General features: G+C 40.4%; 3 protein-coding genes across 10 annotated transcripts; 2 read left to right on the plus strand and 1 right to left on the minus strand.

The window, feature by feature from the left end:
- Positions 1-598: 598 nt before the first annotated feature.
- On the plus strand, positions 599-11,035 carry tpm1 (tropomyosin 1 (alpha)). 6 transcript variants are annotated; one of them, XM_026310630.1, is made up of 10 exons: positions 602-869; positions 1,244-1,369; positions 4,805-4,938; positions 5,314-5,431; positions 5,659-5,729; positions 6,497-6,572; positions 6,783-6,845; positions 6,967-7,036; positions 7,650-7,728; positions 8,780-9,083. In XM_026310630.1, exons 1-10 carry the CDS (start codon positions 756-758, stop codon positions 8,781-8,783), a joined length of 855 nt encoding a protein of 284 aa, XP_026166415.1. In that variant the 5' UTR covers positions 602-755; the 3' UTR covers positions 8,784-9,083. The 6 variants fall into 6 exon arrangements, with proteins under 6 accessions (XP_026166417.1, XP_026166415.1, XP_026166416.1 ...); XM_033325241.1 differs by lacking the exons at positions 7,650-7,728; positions 8,780-9,083 and adding exons at positions 1,573-1,698; positions 10,407-11,035 and having other exon boundaries at positions 604-869; XM_026310628.2 differs by lacking the exon at positions 1,244-1,369 and adding an exon at positions 1,573-1,698 and having other exon boundaries at positions 616-869.
- Positions 11,036-12,209: 1,174 nt separating this feature from the next.
- On the plus strand, positions 12,210-18,084 carry lactb (lactamase, beta). 3 transcript variants are annotated; one of them, XM_026312105.2, is made up of 6 exons: positions 12,210-13,479; positions 13,591-13,657; positions 14,080-14,270; positions 14,412-14,721; positions 14,815-14,980; positions 15,192-18,084. In XM_026312105.2, the coding sequence occupies exons 1-6, from the start codon at positions 13,006-13,008 to the stop codon at positions 15,712-15,714; spliced, it is 1,731 nt and encodes a 576-aa protein (XP_026167890.1). In that variant the 5' UTR covers positions 12,210-13,005; the 3' UTR covers positions 15,715-18,084. The 3 variants fall into 3 exon arrangements, with proteins under 3 accessions (XP_026167890.1, XP_026167891.1, XP_026167889.1); XM_026312106.2 differs by having other exon boundaries at positions 12,210-13,467; XM_026312104.2 differs by having other exon boundaries at positions 12,210-13,657.
- nrg4 (neuregulin 4) lies at positions 17,315-18,168 on the minus strand. The gene is made up of 4 exons (XM_033325276.1): positions 18,070-18,168; positions 17,890-17,983; positions 17,590-17,742; positions 17,315-17,435 (listed from the first exon to the last, which is right to left on the minus strand). The coding sequence occupies exons 1-4, from the start codon at positions 18,077-18,079 to the stop codon at positions 17,363-17,365; spliced, it is 330 nt and encodes a 109-aa protein (XP_033181167.1). The 5' UTR covers positions 18,080-18,168; the 3' UTR covers positions 17,315-17,362.
- Between the last annotated feature and the right edge of the window lie 1,139 nt (positions 18,169-19,307).

Consider the following 19,307-nt stretch of genomic DNA (forward strand, 5'->3'; position numbering starts at 1 on the left):
GGATGTCCGATGCATTATCAGGTAAACACTTCCCAAGACCGTGAACAATGCCTCTAGGGCTTGCTTGGCTTACCCAAAGCATCTCTTCTCGAACAACCCTCTTGCCTTGAGCTAATACAACTTATCCCAAAGGATCTTACACTCACCCACCCACACAAGCATACTCAGATACAGACACAGAGGCACCAGTGGCCGCAAGCTGACTAAAACCTGGTCATGGTGTTGCTGCAGCTGCTGGAGGTCCCACTCCCACCCTGTGGGATAGTTACAGAAGACACCATCACTCAGTAAAGAGACAGTTACCACATGCTGCTTTTAAAAGAGTCTCCACTGTGATAAAACAAAAAGATTTAACGATGTTCCCATTCAGTAAGTGATTCTTCATCTGCATCTTCTCTGTGCACTAAATGGCTTCTGTTACATTGCTATTAGGAAGCCTTTCTGTGGGAGCTGCCTGCTGGTCCATCACAGTCCATATAAAGACGTATCAAAAGTCAAATGTTTGGGAGCAACGAATCGCCGAGCAGATCCTTAAAAAACGCCCGGGCACCCACACACGCCTCCTCCAAAAAAGTATTGGATGGCCATAGGAATCCAGTCACCCCCCCTTGAAAGTACATATTTGACAGCACACAGTCAGGCAGAGCCTGCACTCCAGCTTAGCGTTCAGTTAGGCACAGACGCCCTAGCCCCTCTCCCACTCTCTCCTTGGTTTTCATTTGGACGTTTTGTTGGTGCCACAGCAATAAGCAGCCATGGATGCCATCAAGAAGAAGATGCAGATGCTCAAGCTCGACAAGGAGAATGCCTTGGACAGAGCTGAGCAGGCTGAGTCAGACAAGAAAGCAGCAGAGGACAGAAGCAAACAGGTCGGCTGTTTTTTTTTGTTTTTGTTTTTTTTTTCTTTTGTGGAAAAGTCCCAGAGATCCATAGAAAAAAACAGGAATACCAGTAGCAGCATAAAGTTGCTGCGCTTTAAATGGATCGCCTCCTAAATACGGATATTATGATGGATAATTCCAAATAAGGATTCAATTAAGAATAAGCCATTCTTGCTTTTTTTTTTTTTTTTTTTGATGCTATAAATCCTGTTTTGGCAATTGTTAATATAAATATAGTCTAGAAAGCACTTATGTTCATTTTTAGAACAGCAGAAAATAACCAAAATATTGTTTGATATGAAATAAATGCACGTTTATTTCATATTGTTTAACTTTACAATGTCTTTTATATGCATGTATAGTTAGAGGACGAAATAAGAGAGTTGGAAAAGAAATTGCGTGTTACTGAAGACGAAAGAGATAAAGTGTTTGAGGAGTTCCAAACTGCTGAGGAAAAGCTGCTGACCGCTGAGGAGGTCGCCACCAAGGTATCTAATCCTGACGTGCATGAGCTTCCCTAACTTTTCTCTTCTCTCTCTCTCTCTCTCTCTCTCTCTTTCCCCTGTCCTGTCCTGTCTTCTCCTGTCCTGTGTGTCTTTCTGTACGCGCTCTTGCGCCCGTGCGCGCTCACGCAACTCCCATCTCCTCGCTGATCACCTCTGAAACTGTGCTGCACTGAAACTCGCCTCAGCTTGAGGACGATTTGGTAGCTCTGCAGAAGAAGCTGAAGGGAACTGAGGATGAGTTGGACAAGTACTCCGAGGCTCTTAAAGATGCCCAGGAGAAACTTGAGCTGGCTGACAAGAAAGCCACCGATGTAAGTAAGGAAGGGATTCACAATGGCACCATTCCTGCACCACGCTTTCTCACACCTTCATTCTTTCATCACTGACAGTAAAACACCACAGAAATAAAGTTATCTCTTTGTGAAATTTTGTTAAATATTCTCATCTATCATCTCTTAAATCATTTCTTTTCGGGTGAGTAGGTTTTTAACACCTGCCCATCCTGATAGACCATCAAACTTTGTGATCACATGTCCACTTATTGCTGAAATATCGCATTGTCTCTCACTTACAAGTCTGCCCAAAGAATGTCAGATTGGTTGTTGAACTGAAATACACATTATTTGTTTTAAATACAATTCATCCATATACTGACTCGTAAAATGACTATAATAATAGTTCATCCTGATGCATAATGACTTTGTCCTTCTTCGAGTAGATGCGATCAGTCTTAAAGGTCTTTTCTTTCTCAGAGTGAAAAGTAAAGTACCCTAATGTGCAGTCTGCACAAGAGCACAGAGAGTAAGCGCCAGGATAAATTTAGCTTACTGCTTTATATGGTCAGGCCAGAGCTCACATCTGCGGGCTGCGCTCTTTGCTTACCAAAGGGAAAAACACAGTTTCCCATCGAAATGTCACAGGCAGCATGGTAATTAAAGAAGAACAAATTTAGCCTGTCTACGCCAATAATAAATAGCACCAGTATAAACATGATCCCCTCTTAAATAGTCTGATGTTTATAGGGCTTTTCCCTCTTTTTTTTTTAATTTTAGATATATATGTGGCAGCAAAGAGTGTCAGACTCGTGTGGTGCCGCTGTAATAATGCTTTAACTGGATGTCTTGGGATATTTAGACCATAAAGTTAACTGTACTTTATAATCTAGTGAGTTTTCCCCTATTACAGTTGATGCTGTAGGCTAATTTATTTCCTGTAGGCCCTGCTTTTAAATGTCCCTGTAGGAAAGTGTACGTGTGGCTGTAGAGTCGAAATGAGTTTAACTACTGCTGAGTGTTTTTATGACCTGGTTTTATTCCTCCTTTCATATTTTTGAAATGATTTCTGGGATATTTACAGAGGCTAAAATGTAGCCTGTAATTCAGACTGCATTCAAGATTAAATGGCCTGTAGTCACTGTAGAGTAATATTTTACTCCCATCTGTACTGCTCACAGCTGACCCGCAGATGGCGCTGTGGCTGTGTTAGTTCGCCACAATCAGGACTATCAGTGAAATGACTGGGTGTGCTCTTATTTAAAAAAAGCATTGTCACTACGTTTCATTTAAATTTTATATTTTACTATTATTAGTATTATTTGTATTATTACACGGAGCAGTGCAGCAGGTTTTAACTTTGTGTTGATTTACACAACAGCGGCGTATAAAACAAAAAACAAAAAAAAAAAAAACGGTTTATTTAGGTCTATTCTGAAATCTGCTACTTCCTGGACGCATATCAGGCATTGCAGAGTGCGTACCTCAGAAAGCTCGCCCATTGCCTTGCGTGTCTTCACGCAGTCTTCGGCACAATCAGGGGCGTCACATTGTTCCTTGTCAGTTTTCTCGGAAATTCTTTATACATATATATATATATTGTATATAGAGTTAAACGATGGCCGGGGCTACATCGCTGGAGGCGGTGAAACGAAAGATCAAATCCTTGCAAGAGCAAGCAGACGGCGCTGAAGAGAGAGTGGAGAGATCACAGCAGCAGTTGCTTGCGCAGAGGAAAGCCAGGGAACAAGTAAGCATGTTTAGACTGGGGCTGCTCACCCAGCGCAAAACTACTCATCCTTTCTAACGCCCTAACGTTCATTTCACGTTGGGCATTTACATTCTCTTAATATGCCGCTGCAAGCTGAGCTTTACTGGGATCCATGCAGTGCCACCACTAAAGTAGTCCTCTGTTTTTGTTTTGGGTTTTTTTTTTTCTGATAGCCAGCTGCTCCTGGCTAAGTGCTTATAATTGGTAACGTTAGGCCGCAGGAGGTCCAGGTCAGAGCGATAATTTCAGTGTGTTTGCCTCTTCTCCCTGCTTTGTTTCACTTGCATCTCCTTCGATGCACTTTGGTCTAACGGTCCCGTTCAACCTGCTTTCTTGTTCCAGCGAGTTCCGCTTATTTGGTTCTGCAGAAGCCCCAGCGCAAAGTTAAAGATATTTGAATAAATTCGTTTGCACTAACCAGGAAGTTGCAACAAAACTATGGCAACATTTAAGGTGCCACTGTGCCCTGTGCTGCTTATGCTCTTTGACTTGCCCTTATAAGGACAAGAGGTTTTCACAGTAAGCCAAGCGATTTCCCTCCATGTGCTGCAGAGCGCATTAACAGTCCTAGTCTGTCTCAGTCAGTACTACATCACCTCATAGGTTATTAGCAGCTTCCTTATCCTTGTTCGCACCTTGAGGTGCACTTTGGTCCAGTATTCTTGTGCTCAACAGCGTTTGAGTTAGTTATACTTCTAGGTGTTGCGTCCTGTTTTTATTAAAGCATTTGCACAGCAGGACTAGTGTCATACCTGCTGAGCAGACATAAGAGAGCAGAAGTAGATACAGGTTTGAATAATCATGAAAAAGTCCTGCTCCTTGTATTTGTTTTTTTCTTGTTGCTGTTTTTTTTTTTTCTTAATATGACATCCACGTTAATGCATAACCGCCTTTCTTCAAAGGAACCAGATTTAACCAATGGACCTGTGTTGCAAGTGTTACCAGTTATACAAATAGCTCCTGCAGTTGTAAACCATCAGGGACCCATGTGGTTGTATGTGAGCAGTCATTTACGGTATAATTGTCTCAGGCCCTTTGACGTGAGCCTTGTTAAGGTTCTCTCAGGGGCCTCTTAATGCGGCAGGGTATTCAACCTTCTGTCAGCTAGGGGACATTGTTACCATTAGAGCACAAACAAACCTCCTTCGAGGGCTTTTTGAAAACAGATAGCACAGAGAGACACCTTTGAACAACTGTAATTACACTCACCCACTGGGCATAAAACAATGTTGGAATGCACCATCAAGATGCCCCTAAAAATCAGATACAGAACCTACATTCTTTGGGGGGGACATGTATGTGTACACTGATTTCCAAGTTGTTTGTTAAAAATGCCTATCTCCAAATTCTGACATGCTGTTTTTCCCTCCCTAGGCTGAGGCAGATGTCGCTTCCCTTAACAGACGTATCCAGCTGGTTGAGGAGGAGTTGGATCGTGCTCAGGAGCGTCTGGCCACTGCCCTGACCAAGCTGGAGGAGGCTGAGAAGGCTGCTGATGAGAGTGAGAGGTGGGTCAGAGTGAGCGCCAAGTCAGACCTCTGATCTCTACCATGTTACCTTACACCTTCTTACTGCAGAGTCCAGGTGGCAGGGCATAAATAGGCCATGGATTTGTGTTTTGATCCCTTGATCATTATAGATAGATTAGAGACCTGTATAGGGGAGCCTCCAAGCACACAGCTGGATGTCAGAAAAGCTGTGTCAGTGCAGTCATTTCCTAATATCCCAAGTTCTGTACTTCACTCTTTCATGCCAGAAAACAATTAGCCATTCACCTTAGAAGGGTATATTAAAGATTTACCAGACAACATTACCATGCACCAGTCATGTGCGTCCTCAGGGAGCTCAGCTCCTGACTCTCGACTGTTTGTTCCCTCAAACAGAGGCATGAAGGTCATTGAGAACAGGGCCATGAAGGATGAGGAGAAGATGGAGCTGCAGGAGATCCAGCTGAAAGAGGCCAAACACATCGCTGAGGAGGCTGATCGCAAATATGAAGAGGCAAGTTTTTCAGCCACTGGCAGCCATCCCAGAACACTTCTGAAGCACCAGACATGCAGTTGCTTATTTATTGCAATTGGATCCCCTGTGACAATTATTGCTAATAGGCAGTTTTCCAAGTTGTAATTATTTGCTTAAAACTATCATCCCCTGTTAATCCCATGTAACGCTGTCACAGTCATCAGGGATTTGTTGTGTTGTGACAACTTGTTGTGCTGCACCTAAAGGTCGCCCGTAAACTGGTCATCATTGAGGGTGACCTGGAGCGCACAGAGGAACGTGCCGAGCTGTCAGAAAGGTAAGGTCTTTCACCTTTAAAAACACTAAACATGCACTTACACTTGCATGTCGGCTGCCATTTAAACAAGCTTTGAGGCACTAACACACACAGTCTATGAATTGTTTTCAACAGTGTGCACTGTGTTCTCACTGTATATGCTGATCATTTGCATGCTCTCCATGGTTTGAATGGTTTTGGCTTGCACATGCGCGCCACACCCACAAGCAGACGAGCTGGAAGAATGGAGGATGAGCTAAGGGTTTTGGAGCAGGGCATGAAATCATTAAACTCTTCAGTCATACAGGTACTGAAAAGAAAAACTAACACAGTATATCTTTGATGAGTGGCTCTTTTCACTTTCATTCATGCTCCTGAATGAAGCCTCTGCTTGGCTTGCTGTTCTTGTTGTTTTCCTCTTTTATGCTCTTTTGTTCTGGGATTACTAGACGCTTTCACGCCTCTGACGTGGCAGGGACTGTGCAAGAATAACATCTCACATTTACAAGAAGCCTGAGATTTATCTCAAGAAAGCATTTTTTTACCAATTTATAATAATTTAATAATTTATTACATTACTATTCTCACAATCCTGCACTGTTAGGGCACCTTTAAGGTACTTGGGGTTTATTCCCTGTAGTTCTTATTTATTTTGTGTCCTCTCCCTCTTTCTTACTTTCCCTCTACCTGTTTTGTGTCTGCCTTTTGGTTCTATCCTTCCTCGCCTCCCTCCTTTCCCACCCCCCACCCCCCGTTCTTGTCCATTGCAACCTCATCTAAAACACCAGCAAATGCTCTGAGCTTGAGGAAGAGTTGAAAACTGTGACCAACAACCTGAAGTCACTGGAGGCACAGGCTGAGAAGGTAAGTGTGACTCTCTGGCCAAATGCATGCTGTCAGGCCCCTCAGCTCCCCTGAAGACTTGGCAAATGAGGAGCAAAAGAGCCTGGGAAGCAGAATATCTTCTCTTCAGTTTTATTTCATAATACTTATTTTCATAAATGAATTAAAGCATTCATGGTAAACATTTAGGACATTCAGAGTTTGACTCCTGTCACTATGTTTGTCCCACAGTACTCACAGAAGGAGGACAAGTACGAGGAGGAGATCAAGGTCCTCACCGACAAGCTGAAGGAGGTAAGGTTTCACACTGCCTTATATGGCATTGCAGGCTGAGTCCGGGAGAATTTATACAAGTCACAGGTGCTGTATCACAGTTCAAGTGTTGGACTGACTCATAAATTTGTCTCTACCACAGGCTGAGACTCGTGCTGAGTTCGCTGAGAGAACAGTAGCCAAGCTTGAGAAGACCATTGATGACTTGGAAGGTATGGTTTTTTTTGGGGGGTTTTTTTTTTTGCACCTCATCCCAGAATGCTACTCTCATTATCTTGAAATGTGTTTTACCATCTGTCATGGTATTTGGGTAAGTGCTTACTGCTTTTTTTAAACTATCTCTTTTGTCCATTCTTTGCTTTACTCTTAAATTCTATTTCAGCTTTCCTCTTAATCTCACCATGGCTCTTTTTCAGCCAGCATCATATTTTTGTTGTGGTGACCCTTATCCTTTCTCTGGTAACTCCAGTTGATTCGGTTTTTGAGTTTCAAGGTGGAAACGAAGGGCTTTGATGTTTATAAGAGCAATCAGGCCAGATGTTGACTTAGTGAAAGTTGAGAGCCATATGGCAGTGAAATAAAGGGCTGATTTTTTTTTTTTGATGCCACTGAGGAATTTGCCCATGTTGTACTTCCATTCTATCATTTTCTAGTGTAACCTTGTTTTCCTCTTTTTCCCAATTTTTCTTTGATCTGTTCCCGTCTTCCTCCCTGTCTTGTCACTGGTCTGGATGCTTCACCTTTCACCTCCTTGTCATGTGCTCCTTCACCTTTGCTCCCTTTCACTACACCTTCTTCCCCCTGCACTCCCTGGCCCACAAATAGATGAGCTGTATGCCCAGAAACTGAAGTACAAGGCCATCAGCGAGGAGCTGGACCACGCCCTCAACGACATGACTTCCATGTAATTTTCAACTCGCTGTGCCTGCTTGTTCCGTTGTCTCCCTCCTTTCCCTATCTCTGTTCAACAGCTGCCTCACCTTCATCATCTCCCATTTCTTTTCTTGTGCCCATCATAACTAATACAATCAAATCATGCATTCATACACTTAAAAATTATGTTGCAGCTTTATTTTTTGTATAGTCTTAAAGTTCTGCAACAGACATTGTGGTATTCCGTGCCTGTGTGTTTGCAATAGTTACTTTATATTCTATGTATTTATAATGATACTGTATGCTATTTGTATCAGTATCATTGATGTTTGAGAATACAGGACTACTAGTAATTATATGCACGAAAGAAACTGCATGGGTCTGTTTACTGTTTTTTTTTTTTTAGAAGATCTAATTATGAGTTGTATTACTTTTGTGAAAAGTAATCACTGTTGAATTTGTGAGTGTATGCATTTTTATAGTTCCATGAATTAATATTCATGGTAATTTTACATGATATCTTGACGTACTAAGCAATGCATGATGCAAGTTGTATATTTAAATATTGACTTTATTAAGAAAACTTATCAATTAATCTGATTCGCTCTGTGTAATGGAAAGTTAAGTGTAGTGTTTCCACTTCCCTCTTCTACTAATATGGTCTACTTCTGTCCAGAAGAAAGGCCCACTATGTGTTTGCGAGGTCCCCCTTTGTTGTCGTTGTGCCAATTTTAGGCAACCTGTCATAGTTGAGCATCACTGTAGCTGAGCCCCCAGTTTTAAATTAAGTGTTGTCCCTAAACTTTTGACCATCCTGTGGGAGATTGACAAGACGCACCATATATGTTTGGTCTAGCACTAATCCTTGTGTTTTAGCAGAAGGTTTTCGATGTGTCAGAGGAAGGGTTTGCCAATGTGCGCTTGTCGGTGTGTTCTGTCTCACGGTGCATTTCCATTGCATTATAGTTTTGTTGTGCCGTGCTGTGACCCCTGTTTTTCTGGTGTGTTGTGGTGCGCGTCTCAAATTTCCATAGGTCCCACGCCGGCCCCCTGGTTCACTGTACTTCTTCTCTCCCACACAGATAAATTGTTTACACGTCATCAAAGACGCCTCCTGCCAGCTGAGCGGCATCTGTCTGCTCTCTCCAGCCTTCACTCCATTTTCCCTTCCCTCTCTGTCTTTGCTTTCCTTTCCTCCTCATGTTTTCCTCCTCATGTCAAAGTTACTTGCATCCCATCTCTTGTACAGAATCCTAGAATCTTTCTGCATTGTGTAAAAAATAAACATCCTTCCTTCTATGTAAGCTGTATCTCTTTACTCTGTCCTTTTTTCGTTTTAATTTATATTTGTTTTCAAGTGGCTCGAATAAAACTAGGAAGCCTCGATTCTACGCTCTGTTTTTGATTTTGTTTCTGAATCTCAGCAGTTAGTCCCAATGGATGTTCTTTTTATTCTCTTCAAATATTGTTCTATGAAGCTGAGATATTAGGAATATGACAGTAGTACTAAAGACATAGAAATCTACTAAAGGTGCTTGTCTGAAAGCTGAGCCGAGTTGTCTTTTCTCTTAGTGTTTGAAACTGATGCATACAAGCACTTTTTCAACATTTAAAGCTGTGACAGGTAATGACTAGAAAGATCTGACTATTGGAGGATATCAGTGCTGGATTGTTATCAGGATGACTGAAGTAAAGTTGAATAATTAGTGTAATGGCAGATGGAATACAGAACAGCATGTAAGATTTGTTGAGCTTCATCTGGTTGCTGGAAAATTTGGATGAAACTGGTGTATGGTACACAGTATCCTGTCATATATTTAAATAAACATAAAATCACACGTTTTGAGTCTTTTTATTACATTCATTTCTCTAAGGTCAGACACAGATAAGCAAAAGTGGGCAATTTTGTGGAGTTGTGTGTTTGGAGAATTGATCATTCAAATGGGACAGCATGAACCGATCATGTCTGTTTAAGGCTCTTAGGCTATCCAGATATTTTCAGTATTTTTTATGAAGATTAAAAAGGCCTTCGTGATTTATTCTAAACAAGGTAAGGTGCCAACAGGGCTTGCGCTTTCTCTTTTCCGATTTTTTTTCCTCTGATTTCTTGTCCTTTCTCTGTTTTTTGACTTGCTTTCTGACTGCCAAGATCGCCTCTACCAGCAACTTGAGAAAAACCGCCTTCTCACTAATGAACTACGGGTGGCCTTGAATGAGGACTAAATTGTGTGAACGTTTTGTTTATTGCAGTTTTAACCTGTGTATGACAATCTGATCCAGTTCTTCAGTTGCACTGTCCATGTGCGATGCCTGCACGGCTTGAAATTTGTGTTGCTGTTTGTGGGGAAAAAAGTGTTTGCTGTTTGTAAAAAATCAGGGATCATCTCAAATATATCATTTTCTAAATTTACAATTTATTATAACACTATATAACTATTTTTGTAGATTGTTGTTGTGTTCATGTGTATTAATAAGAACTTTGTTGAAGACTGTAACTTAAATGCATGGTTGCTTGCACATGAGCTTGTTCATCCAGTGTGTTTCTCTTGTTTTCTGTCAGTGCTATGTAGGTCGGGTTAAAAAGCACTCAAATATAATGACTGACCTGAATGATGTAGCCAGCTTGATTATTAATGCAAGTTAACCAGCTGCCTCACCTTCCCTTGCTTGTGTGACATTAAAACTTTTTTTTATTTGATGTTCTAACAGAGAAACTGTCACACGCTAAAGAAGAGAACCTCGATATGCACCAGATGCTGGACCAGACTCTAATGGAATTGAATAACTTGTGAAAGCACAGGCTGTTCCTCCACACACTGCGTTTGGTTTTCTGTACTTGCACCTTGCTTACCATGAAGCCCTCTTTGCGTAACTTTCCCAATGTGGAGAACAAGCAGCCAGATGCTATTCCTGTTGCACTGTTCTGCTTTCAGCAGAACTTGACCAAGAAGCAAAACTAAGGGGAAGTAAAGCTTAACTATTCCCTTTGCTGAAGCCTAAACAAGAAACACGATTTTACATGCCAGTTTTAACTTGTCTGCCTTATGCAGTCCTTGAGAGATTTTTTTTTTTTTTTTTTTTTTTTTTTTAATTTCTTTTTTTTTTTTTATCTGGTATAATGAAGTGCGATTGGTTTTGTACATCTGCATTGAAGCTGATCTAGTACATCTCATTCCACCCTCATTATGCACATACTAAAGGACAAAGTGGAGAAATTTTGTGCTTCAATGTCAACATTATGTAGATTTTGCATACCATGAGACGAACTGTTAAACACCCTCCCCCCAAAATTCCTCAGAAATGTAAGTATACATACATGTATACTGGTGCTACTGTATTGAAAAAAAAAAAAGCATTACAGTACAGTTTTCTTAAAACCATGGTTCAAAATTTTTTCATTTTGTCTGTATAGTATGATTTCAGTCATCTGGTTGTGCATTGTTTTAATGTTTTGTTTTTTTTAAGTGTTCATCATATCTAAAATGTAAAATTTGTGACTATAAATAAAAGCACGGTTTGAAAATTTTCTAATTTTGTTTGTGATATATACATGGCAAATATTAGAAAGTCAAGTGTTTTTTATCTGATTTCCCATTTCAAAATATATTTGGACGAATAGAAGGCACATACACAGATTACTGATGTGTTACAAGTCACCTGCAAATCATTAGGTTATTCAAACATACACGATACAGTATGACCTTATCATAAATTATGACTTTATAATGCCTTATATATTTTGCATGTTATCTTACTTTGCTTCACCCATAGAGATAAACTGTGTTTTCATCACACATTTAATGGAGTGTAAAATTTTTAAAATCTTAAAAACTAAAAAGTAGAATTGACGACTACAGACTACTAAAGGCACCTCAAAACTGTATTCAGTAGTTCATTAAGCTTAAACTTGTGAAAGCATGACCTCTGAGAAAGTCCTTTCTTACCCCACTGGGTAGATAAGAGTGTGTGTGTGAAAGAGAGAGAGCTGATGCTGACCGCAACTGCACAAACATGGAATTTGAAGTTTGGACTAAAGCCTGTGTGTATTATGGCTGAGCACTGGATGTTTTTTTTCTTTTTTTTGTTTCTTTTGCTTGTAGTTTTTTCAAATAAATGTTTTTTATGAAATATAATTTATCATAATTTCATATCCTAAAATTAAATATAAGCTACAGTAAAACCATAAAACCAGCAATCCATTCTCTTTCATGTTAGCACACATTTTTTCTCAGTGCTCTCTGTGTTGTAGACCTACTGCTGCTCTAGGGGTGGGCGGACTGATCACAAATAGGCGGGTTGATAAGACCAATACCAAACAAATGGATCCAATTGTAAGTTCACATCCTTGGCACAGGAACACACCAGTGTCGTCGTTAGGCATAATCATTCGAATAATTTGACCTCAGCCACGAACATATTTGGTCTGGTCAAAGGTTCACACTAAGTTAACTCTAAGGTCACGGACTGATGATTTACGAGCGAAGTGGAACTAATAACAGCATTGGAGAGGGGGGCAGTAATTTAGAGACGCACATGAAGGACGAAGCAGGGAAAAGGTGCACGCAGCGCACGTTGGCGGTCATAAAAGTATAAAACGCTCTGGTGGTGACACCCAGCCTGGCCTTCTTGGATATTTCAAGAAGAAATCAAGGTAAATGAGAAAACTAGCACATTAAGCTTTGTAGGAATCGAAGCTGATGGCCCAAAGTTACATTACTATTACAGACAAACCTGTTCCCTAAGTTACACACTGCTCCAAGTCCCACCGGTGAAACTATTTGCCTCCCCTTGCAGATTATTGTGGACAGGCCATTATTACAAAAAATATTAAAACTTTAAACTCCTTAACAAATAGAGCAGCTGCATATATGGACATATGTCTATTTGAAATTTAGTCTTCCCACAGGCACAAACCTTCCCAGCCAACTAATGCCTATCATGCCTAAAAAACGTTAGGCCCAGTTCATCATGACGTGGCCCCTGGTGAAAACAGGTCTTCTTTAGTTCAGACTCAGAGAGTTCACATAATGATCATTTGTTATTTACTATTAAAATGATTAGAATTAGTAAAAAGAGATGTCATATGTTTGGGAAAGTTATATCAGGATGCTATCAGAGAAGAATAGAACCAGATTCTGTATTGCTTGTTTATAATAATGCATTTCACTTATAAACCCTGGCATATTTCTGCCCTTTGCATTATAGTACATTAGCTGTTTGAGGAATCATACATAATCAATAAAGGAACCAAACCACTGAGCCCTGTGTGGTTTGACTCGTCATTCGATTCGTCTGGTCTGGTTCGACGATGCCTACAGGCAGAAGTTGTTTGTACTTGTCTGCAGCTCGTCAGTCAGGCAGCAGGTATCAGTTCCTTCTAACAAAAGCAGCCACATTTCTAATAATGTCTCGGTTGTTTTTGCCAAATCGTGTTTGTGCCAAATGTGTCGCGCGGACAGCGCACGGATTTCCTGTGTTTCCACTGCGAGACGGAGCCCGAGTTAGGCAGCAGTGGTCAGATAAGCTGAGTGTTTTTGTTCAGCAACAAAGACGGTATGCCTCAGGGTCAAACTCAGCCTTTTCTAAGTACCGGATAAAATCCAGGGTTTGGGTATGTGGGGTTGGGGTGGGGATCGCTTTAGCTGTCGGACTGAAATATCGCGCAGACACAACCAACAATTTGTGCGATGATAAAGTTGCAGACGCGCAGAGGACTGGTCGATACAGCGCTGCAATTAAAGTCAGCAGAGACCTGGTGGAGCGCATAAAGGTAGGCACAGAGGTAGGCCTATCACCAGCGTACATTTGCTCTCTCCTGATATTCATTGACTATGTTATTGCAACTCCAGTGCCACCTGTATTAATTAAGCAGTTGTGGCCTGTCTCTTGCCAGGCTGAGGTCGGGGCTCCAGGGTTGGTGGTTGGAGTCTCTGTGGATGGTGCTCAGGTCTGGACTGAAGGTTGGTGCTTGCAAAATCCACTTTAAAGTTGCCATTTTATTGTATTACAATACAAATGTAACTCGCTTGGTTTGTCTAGCATCATTTTTGTTTTGCGGCCCTACCTTATGCCAGTTGTTTGGGTCAGTGCATTAGCACTTTGGCCCACAAAGCAAATTAATGTTGTGTTATACTAGCAAGGTTGTTTAAAGTTGAGAGATTGTGATTACTACCCAGAAGAGCCCTAGAAACAAAAACACATTTCCTTTTGTGTGTGTCATGAATCCAGCAGATTCCCTCTGGAACCTGACTCAGTAACGCACAATGTGAATCATTCTCTGTATAGCATCTTTCTTGTACTAACATCCAAGAGATTATGTGGTAGTGGTTTCTTACAATAAATAATGTTGAAATGATTCATTCATATTCTTAATGTAATTCAGGGATTGGTTATGCTGATTTGGAGAATCGTGTGCCATGCGGCCCAGAAACTGTGATGCGAATTGCCAGCATCAGTAAGCCCCTCACATCTGCAGCTGCTGCACGACTCTGTGAGGAGGGAAAACTAGATCTCGATGTCCCAGTCCAGAAATATGTCCCAGAATTCCCCCAGAAACAGTTTGATGGGCAGGATGTAAGTCACATGAATAAATACAAAATACTGTTTTTTCATTACAACAGCCTGGTGTTTTTTTTTGTTTTTTGGTTTTTTTTTTGGTTTTTTTTGTGTGTGTGTGATCTGCTCAAGTGCACGTTATTTATTTCATTGTTTCAGGTCATAATAACTCCTCGTTTGATTCTGTCCCACCTAAGTGGCATACGGCATTATGAGAGGGATGCAAAGAAAGTGAAGGAGGACAAGGAGAAAGCTAAGCGACTTTTAAAGCCACCAGTAAAAGAAAACGAGAATGAAAAGAGCTCATCTGAAAATGAGAAACCAACAACAGAACGGAGCAGCAAAGGCAAAGAAGCCACTCAGAAGAAGAAAGAGTTTGAGCATGACGAGTATTACTTAAAGGACAAGTTTGAAAGTGTCATTCAGGCCTTGGACCTCTTTAAGGATGATCCACTCATTTTCAAACCTGGTAAAGCAAACATTTACCTGTTAAACTATTTAGAAATATACAGTTTGAATGGTAATGCTCTGATTATTAAGCTTTATGTTTTACTACATTTAGGCACCACTTTTTTGTACTCCACCCATGCCTTTACCCTGCTTAGTGCCGTTGTGGAGCGGGCTGCTGGCCAGCGCTTCTTGGATGTCATGACAAACATGTTCCGTGAACTGGGAATGTTCAATACTGTGCCCGATGAGAATGACCCTATAATTTATCACCGTTCCAGGTGAGTTACCTTCACTTATGTCCAGTTTGTCCAAATTGCCCATAGTTACATCTGAGTGCACACTAGACACATCAGTGTCATCAAAATAGAGCTTAGTAGAGATCTGGCATCTCTGAAGATGTTCTGATTGCTTATTTTTTATTTTTTTGAGTGTGCAGTGTGGTAAAATTCTAATAGTGAGTCCAAATAAACAGGTAACACTGATCCACAGGTTTTATCATCTGAATAAGAGAGGTCGTGTTGTGAACTGCCCGTATGTGGACAACTCCTACAAGTGGGCAGGAGGTGGCTTCCTTTCCAATGTGGGTGACCTGCTGTTGTTTGGTAATGCGGTGCTCTACGGCTACCAGGTGGCCCACCTAAAGGACACTGAAGGCCTGCTGCCTGGCTTCCTCAAACCCCAAACTGCCATAGAGCTGTGGACACCAAGCAAGACAGAGGCTAGCTGGGATAAAGATGGTGTGTATGCCCAAGGCTGGCTAGTAGTGGAGAAAATGCAGAAATATGGGCAGTGCAGGAAGCTCAGACACTACGTGTCACACACAGGAGGCTCTGTCGGGGCTAGCAGTGTCCTCCTGGTGTTGCCCAGTGAGGAGATAGACCAGTGCCAAGGACAGACCCCCTTACTCCCACAAGGGGTGGTGGTCTCCATTATCACTAATATGCAGTCTGTGGGACTCAGTAGCACAGCACTGAAAATTGCACGTGAGTTTGACAAAGCTAGAAGCCTTTAAGAGTAAGCTGTTTACACAAATGAGAGTTTACATTTTAATCTAAAGTCATTTCAGACCAACCGCATTATCTTGTGTAATTTTGATAGAGCTTATATATAGATATGCCATGGGGAAGTTTTGTGAAAATAAGTAAATCTTTAAACATATATTTTGAATGAATTTTGAGAGTTCTGTAGTGAATTCATATTTTTAATGGCAGGACTTGGTGGTGAACCCTTCTTGCCACTAGGTGGAAGCAATTTACTGCATTTATAACACAAAAGGAAGGGCACCAACCTGTGATTTCAGTGGGCTTTATACAAAGGTGCCATGTGTGTCTCCCTTTAGTACATGGCCCAACAATCAGTACCTTTTTTTTTACTAAAATGGCTAGAAGTCAATTGCTATTTAAAGCAGCATGCTATTGCTTTCAAAGGTTCTGCGTCACTTGTAGTGACCTTTCTAGGGCCCACCCTGCACAGATATTTCCTCATAGCATGTTGTCATTCCTTAGAAAAATGGCTGTTATGTGTCACTCTAGCAATAAGACAAAAGTATAGGGTGGTATTTTAACAGTCTTAACACCTGATCCAACTTTTAAGATTACTCCTGCAAAATATAAGTTTTAAACATGACTACAGCTAAAAGTACAACCCTGAACAAAACAAGAACAGTTACACATTTTGATTCCTGAATGAGTGTGCTTCATGGCTAGTTGATTAACATGGACAGTAAAGCTGGTTGTAGTAGTGGAGGTCTATTAAAATGTAAAGACAAACAAACTATTGGTAGTGCAGCCCAATGAATTTTAATTCCTCCTCTAAAACTAGCTGAATTGAAGTGGATTTGATGTCATCATTCTCATTTAAAACCCCTGGGATCTCCTTTGCCCCTGTTTTAGCTTTTAAGAGACTGATGAATTGCTTGGGATAAGCTAATTATACTGACTCCCACACAGGGCATATCACTGACTTTGCTGTGTGTGTGTGTGTGTGTGTGTGTGTGTGTGTGTGTGTGTCTACATGTCCAGCTTTGTGAGAGGATTTGAAGCATTAAGTAATTTTTTAAAACTAAGGTCTTGTGCAGATTGTGCATTTGTATGTGGTTTCCCACCAGAAATCACACAGTGAACTCGTTCAGAAGTGATCAATGCATATATTTACACTTTTACAAAATATTTACTAATATATTGAGCATCTTCATAAATTTATACAATGGATTATTCCATGAGTCCTTATTATAAGCTAAATATGTGGAATGACATTTTTCTAAATTGTTTTTTTGCATAGCCGAACAATACTTTGTAAATATATTTCAGACAAAGCACATAGATTGAAATGTGATTTAGCAGGAGTAACACCAGCGCCTACTATATAGCTCTTAAAAAGGCTACTGTGCAAGGTGTGATTCAATTCCCACCCACCCACTTTGTATTTACACACCCCATTTGCATGTGTTAATGAATTACATCTCATCTGTAGTAAAAAGCGTAGAATCCAAAAATCTCATGGGATGAACAAACAGCACTTCACCTGCCTTAACTTGATTTTTGGTCAGTGTAGCAGGATTCCTCTGTTTCTTGGTATTTCATTGACATATTCATATAATTATTTCATCATCCCATGTGACACACAACCAAAAGAGAAAACAAATGTACTCCAAAGAGACTTTATACTGTTGGTTTTACTCTCCAATACTGCCGTTGAATGTTCTGTTGGTTCTGTTGCTTGGCTTTCAACAACCTATGTTGGAGATAAGTAATGGTTATTAGCTTTGAAAGAATACATCCTGATTGAGTTACAGGAAAATCAAGATAGTATAACACACTTCCATTTCCTAATATTATTTTTAGATTTCTTTAGAACAGTAACAAACCTAAATCCCTGCTGTACTTACTTACGTACGTAGTAGATAACAGCTGCCAACACCACTAAAATGAGGAGGGCAACAATGACCACAGCTGCAATTAACCCTACATCCCTTCCATTGGAGTCCTTGATTGAGAGCTGGAACTGCTCACATCTGCTTCCTTTGAAATCTTCATTGCATCTGAATTAAAATAGTATGGTGTACAAAGTCTGTCAGCACAGAGAAAATAGTGAATAGTATTGCCATGTTGTGAAACCAACTATATAAAAGTTTCTTTCCTATTCTTACATCAAGGACAATTGAAAATGAAATTTTAATTTAACTTACACACAGGAGAGTGCATTCATAGAAGGTATTTTGTAACATGTCCCTCCATTCATGCAGTATGTGGCTTCCTGTACATTACAAGGATCTCCATGGTCTACACAAACAGAGGAAAGATAGGTGTAACAGAACTGAATAGTCACTGTTTAAACTATTTGTTCTAATATTTTTTTCTTGTTTTACCTGCCATCATTTAGGATGTTTTTTTTCTTGCTGTTTCCTGAGAACATAAACATTTTTGTCATAGAAAAGGAAGTAATCTCTCACTGCTGAGAAAAGAATGCCATAACCAGAAGTTTCAGATGCCAATAATGAAAACAAAGCCTAGATATATAAACAGTTTCTTAAATTCCAAAAAGCGTGTCCCTGACTGAAATAAATAAAAATTCTTACCAGCTCGTGAAACCCCAGTTTTTGGTAGGTTAGTGCAGGTTGCAGCAGAAAAGGTGAGACTTAGTGAAGCTTCAGAATAACTCTGAACTGCTTTTTGTTGGACCTGAAGAAACTCGTGTGGGCGTGTTTTTTCCTTGCTCTAAAAAAATGTTGTGATTGCAGTTTGTCCACATTGTAAATGGCAAGCTAAACGTCAGGGTACTACTGTACTGACAGCATGTGTGACATAAATAGTGTCATTTGTTGGTGTGTCTGTGTGTGTAATTCACAGTTATAGTATAGTTATATCATCAGAGGTCACTGTCAAAAATGTTGAACCCTATGTCAGACGATCAGATGAAGACTGAGTAGATTACATTTCATTTTTGTTCTTGGAAGTTTTACTGGCACCACAAAACCAGACAGGCTGCTGAACAAATCACCTGTTGTTCATGTGAACTCAGTGTGTCTGGGTTTGGTTAGAAACATCTGAATGATAGGTATGCATAGAAGGCATGAATGGAATCGTGGGAACCTTTTTGCAGACTACAAACACGTCACACCACTTCCCTCAGACAAATAATTAGTGCCTAATACTCAGAACCGTTAGGTGACTCATCACGTGGCTGTTTTTAGGTTGGTGGCTGCTTTGTATTGAGAAGTTGTGTTGTTCTGAGCTATGTAGGGTTAGGATTAGGCTATTCTCTGGCCACAGACAGGTAACACTGGAGATGTTAAATTTAGTTTGATGACATTTCTGTCCATTGTCTATTTAGTTGCATGTAGCCACCATAGATGCATTTAATTAGGATACCACTTTCCCAGATTATTTATGACTGTTTTAATGGAAATATATTTTGCTTTGCTTTTGCCAAATTGTGTTCTTTAATTATGTTATCTGCTTTATCTTAACTACTTCTGCCAAAGGGCAAAGAAGAATCTGTCTCAAAACATTTACAGCAATAGATAGGCTAGGTATGGATATAGATGTATTAGAATTAAAATGTCCAACTACAGACTACCTACAGGGATGTTAGATAGTAGGAACC

Source organism: Mastacembelus armatus, chromosome 6 (assembly GCF_900324485.2).
Source record: "Mastacembelus armatus chromosome 6, fMasArm1.2, whole genome shotgun sequence".
NCBI lineage: Eukaryota > Metazoa > Chordata > Actinopteri > Synbranchiformes > Mastacembelidae > Mastacembelus > Mastacembelus armatus.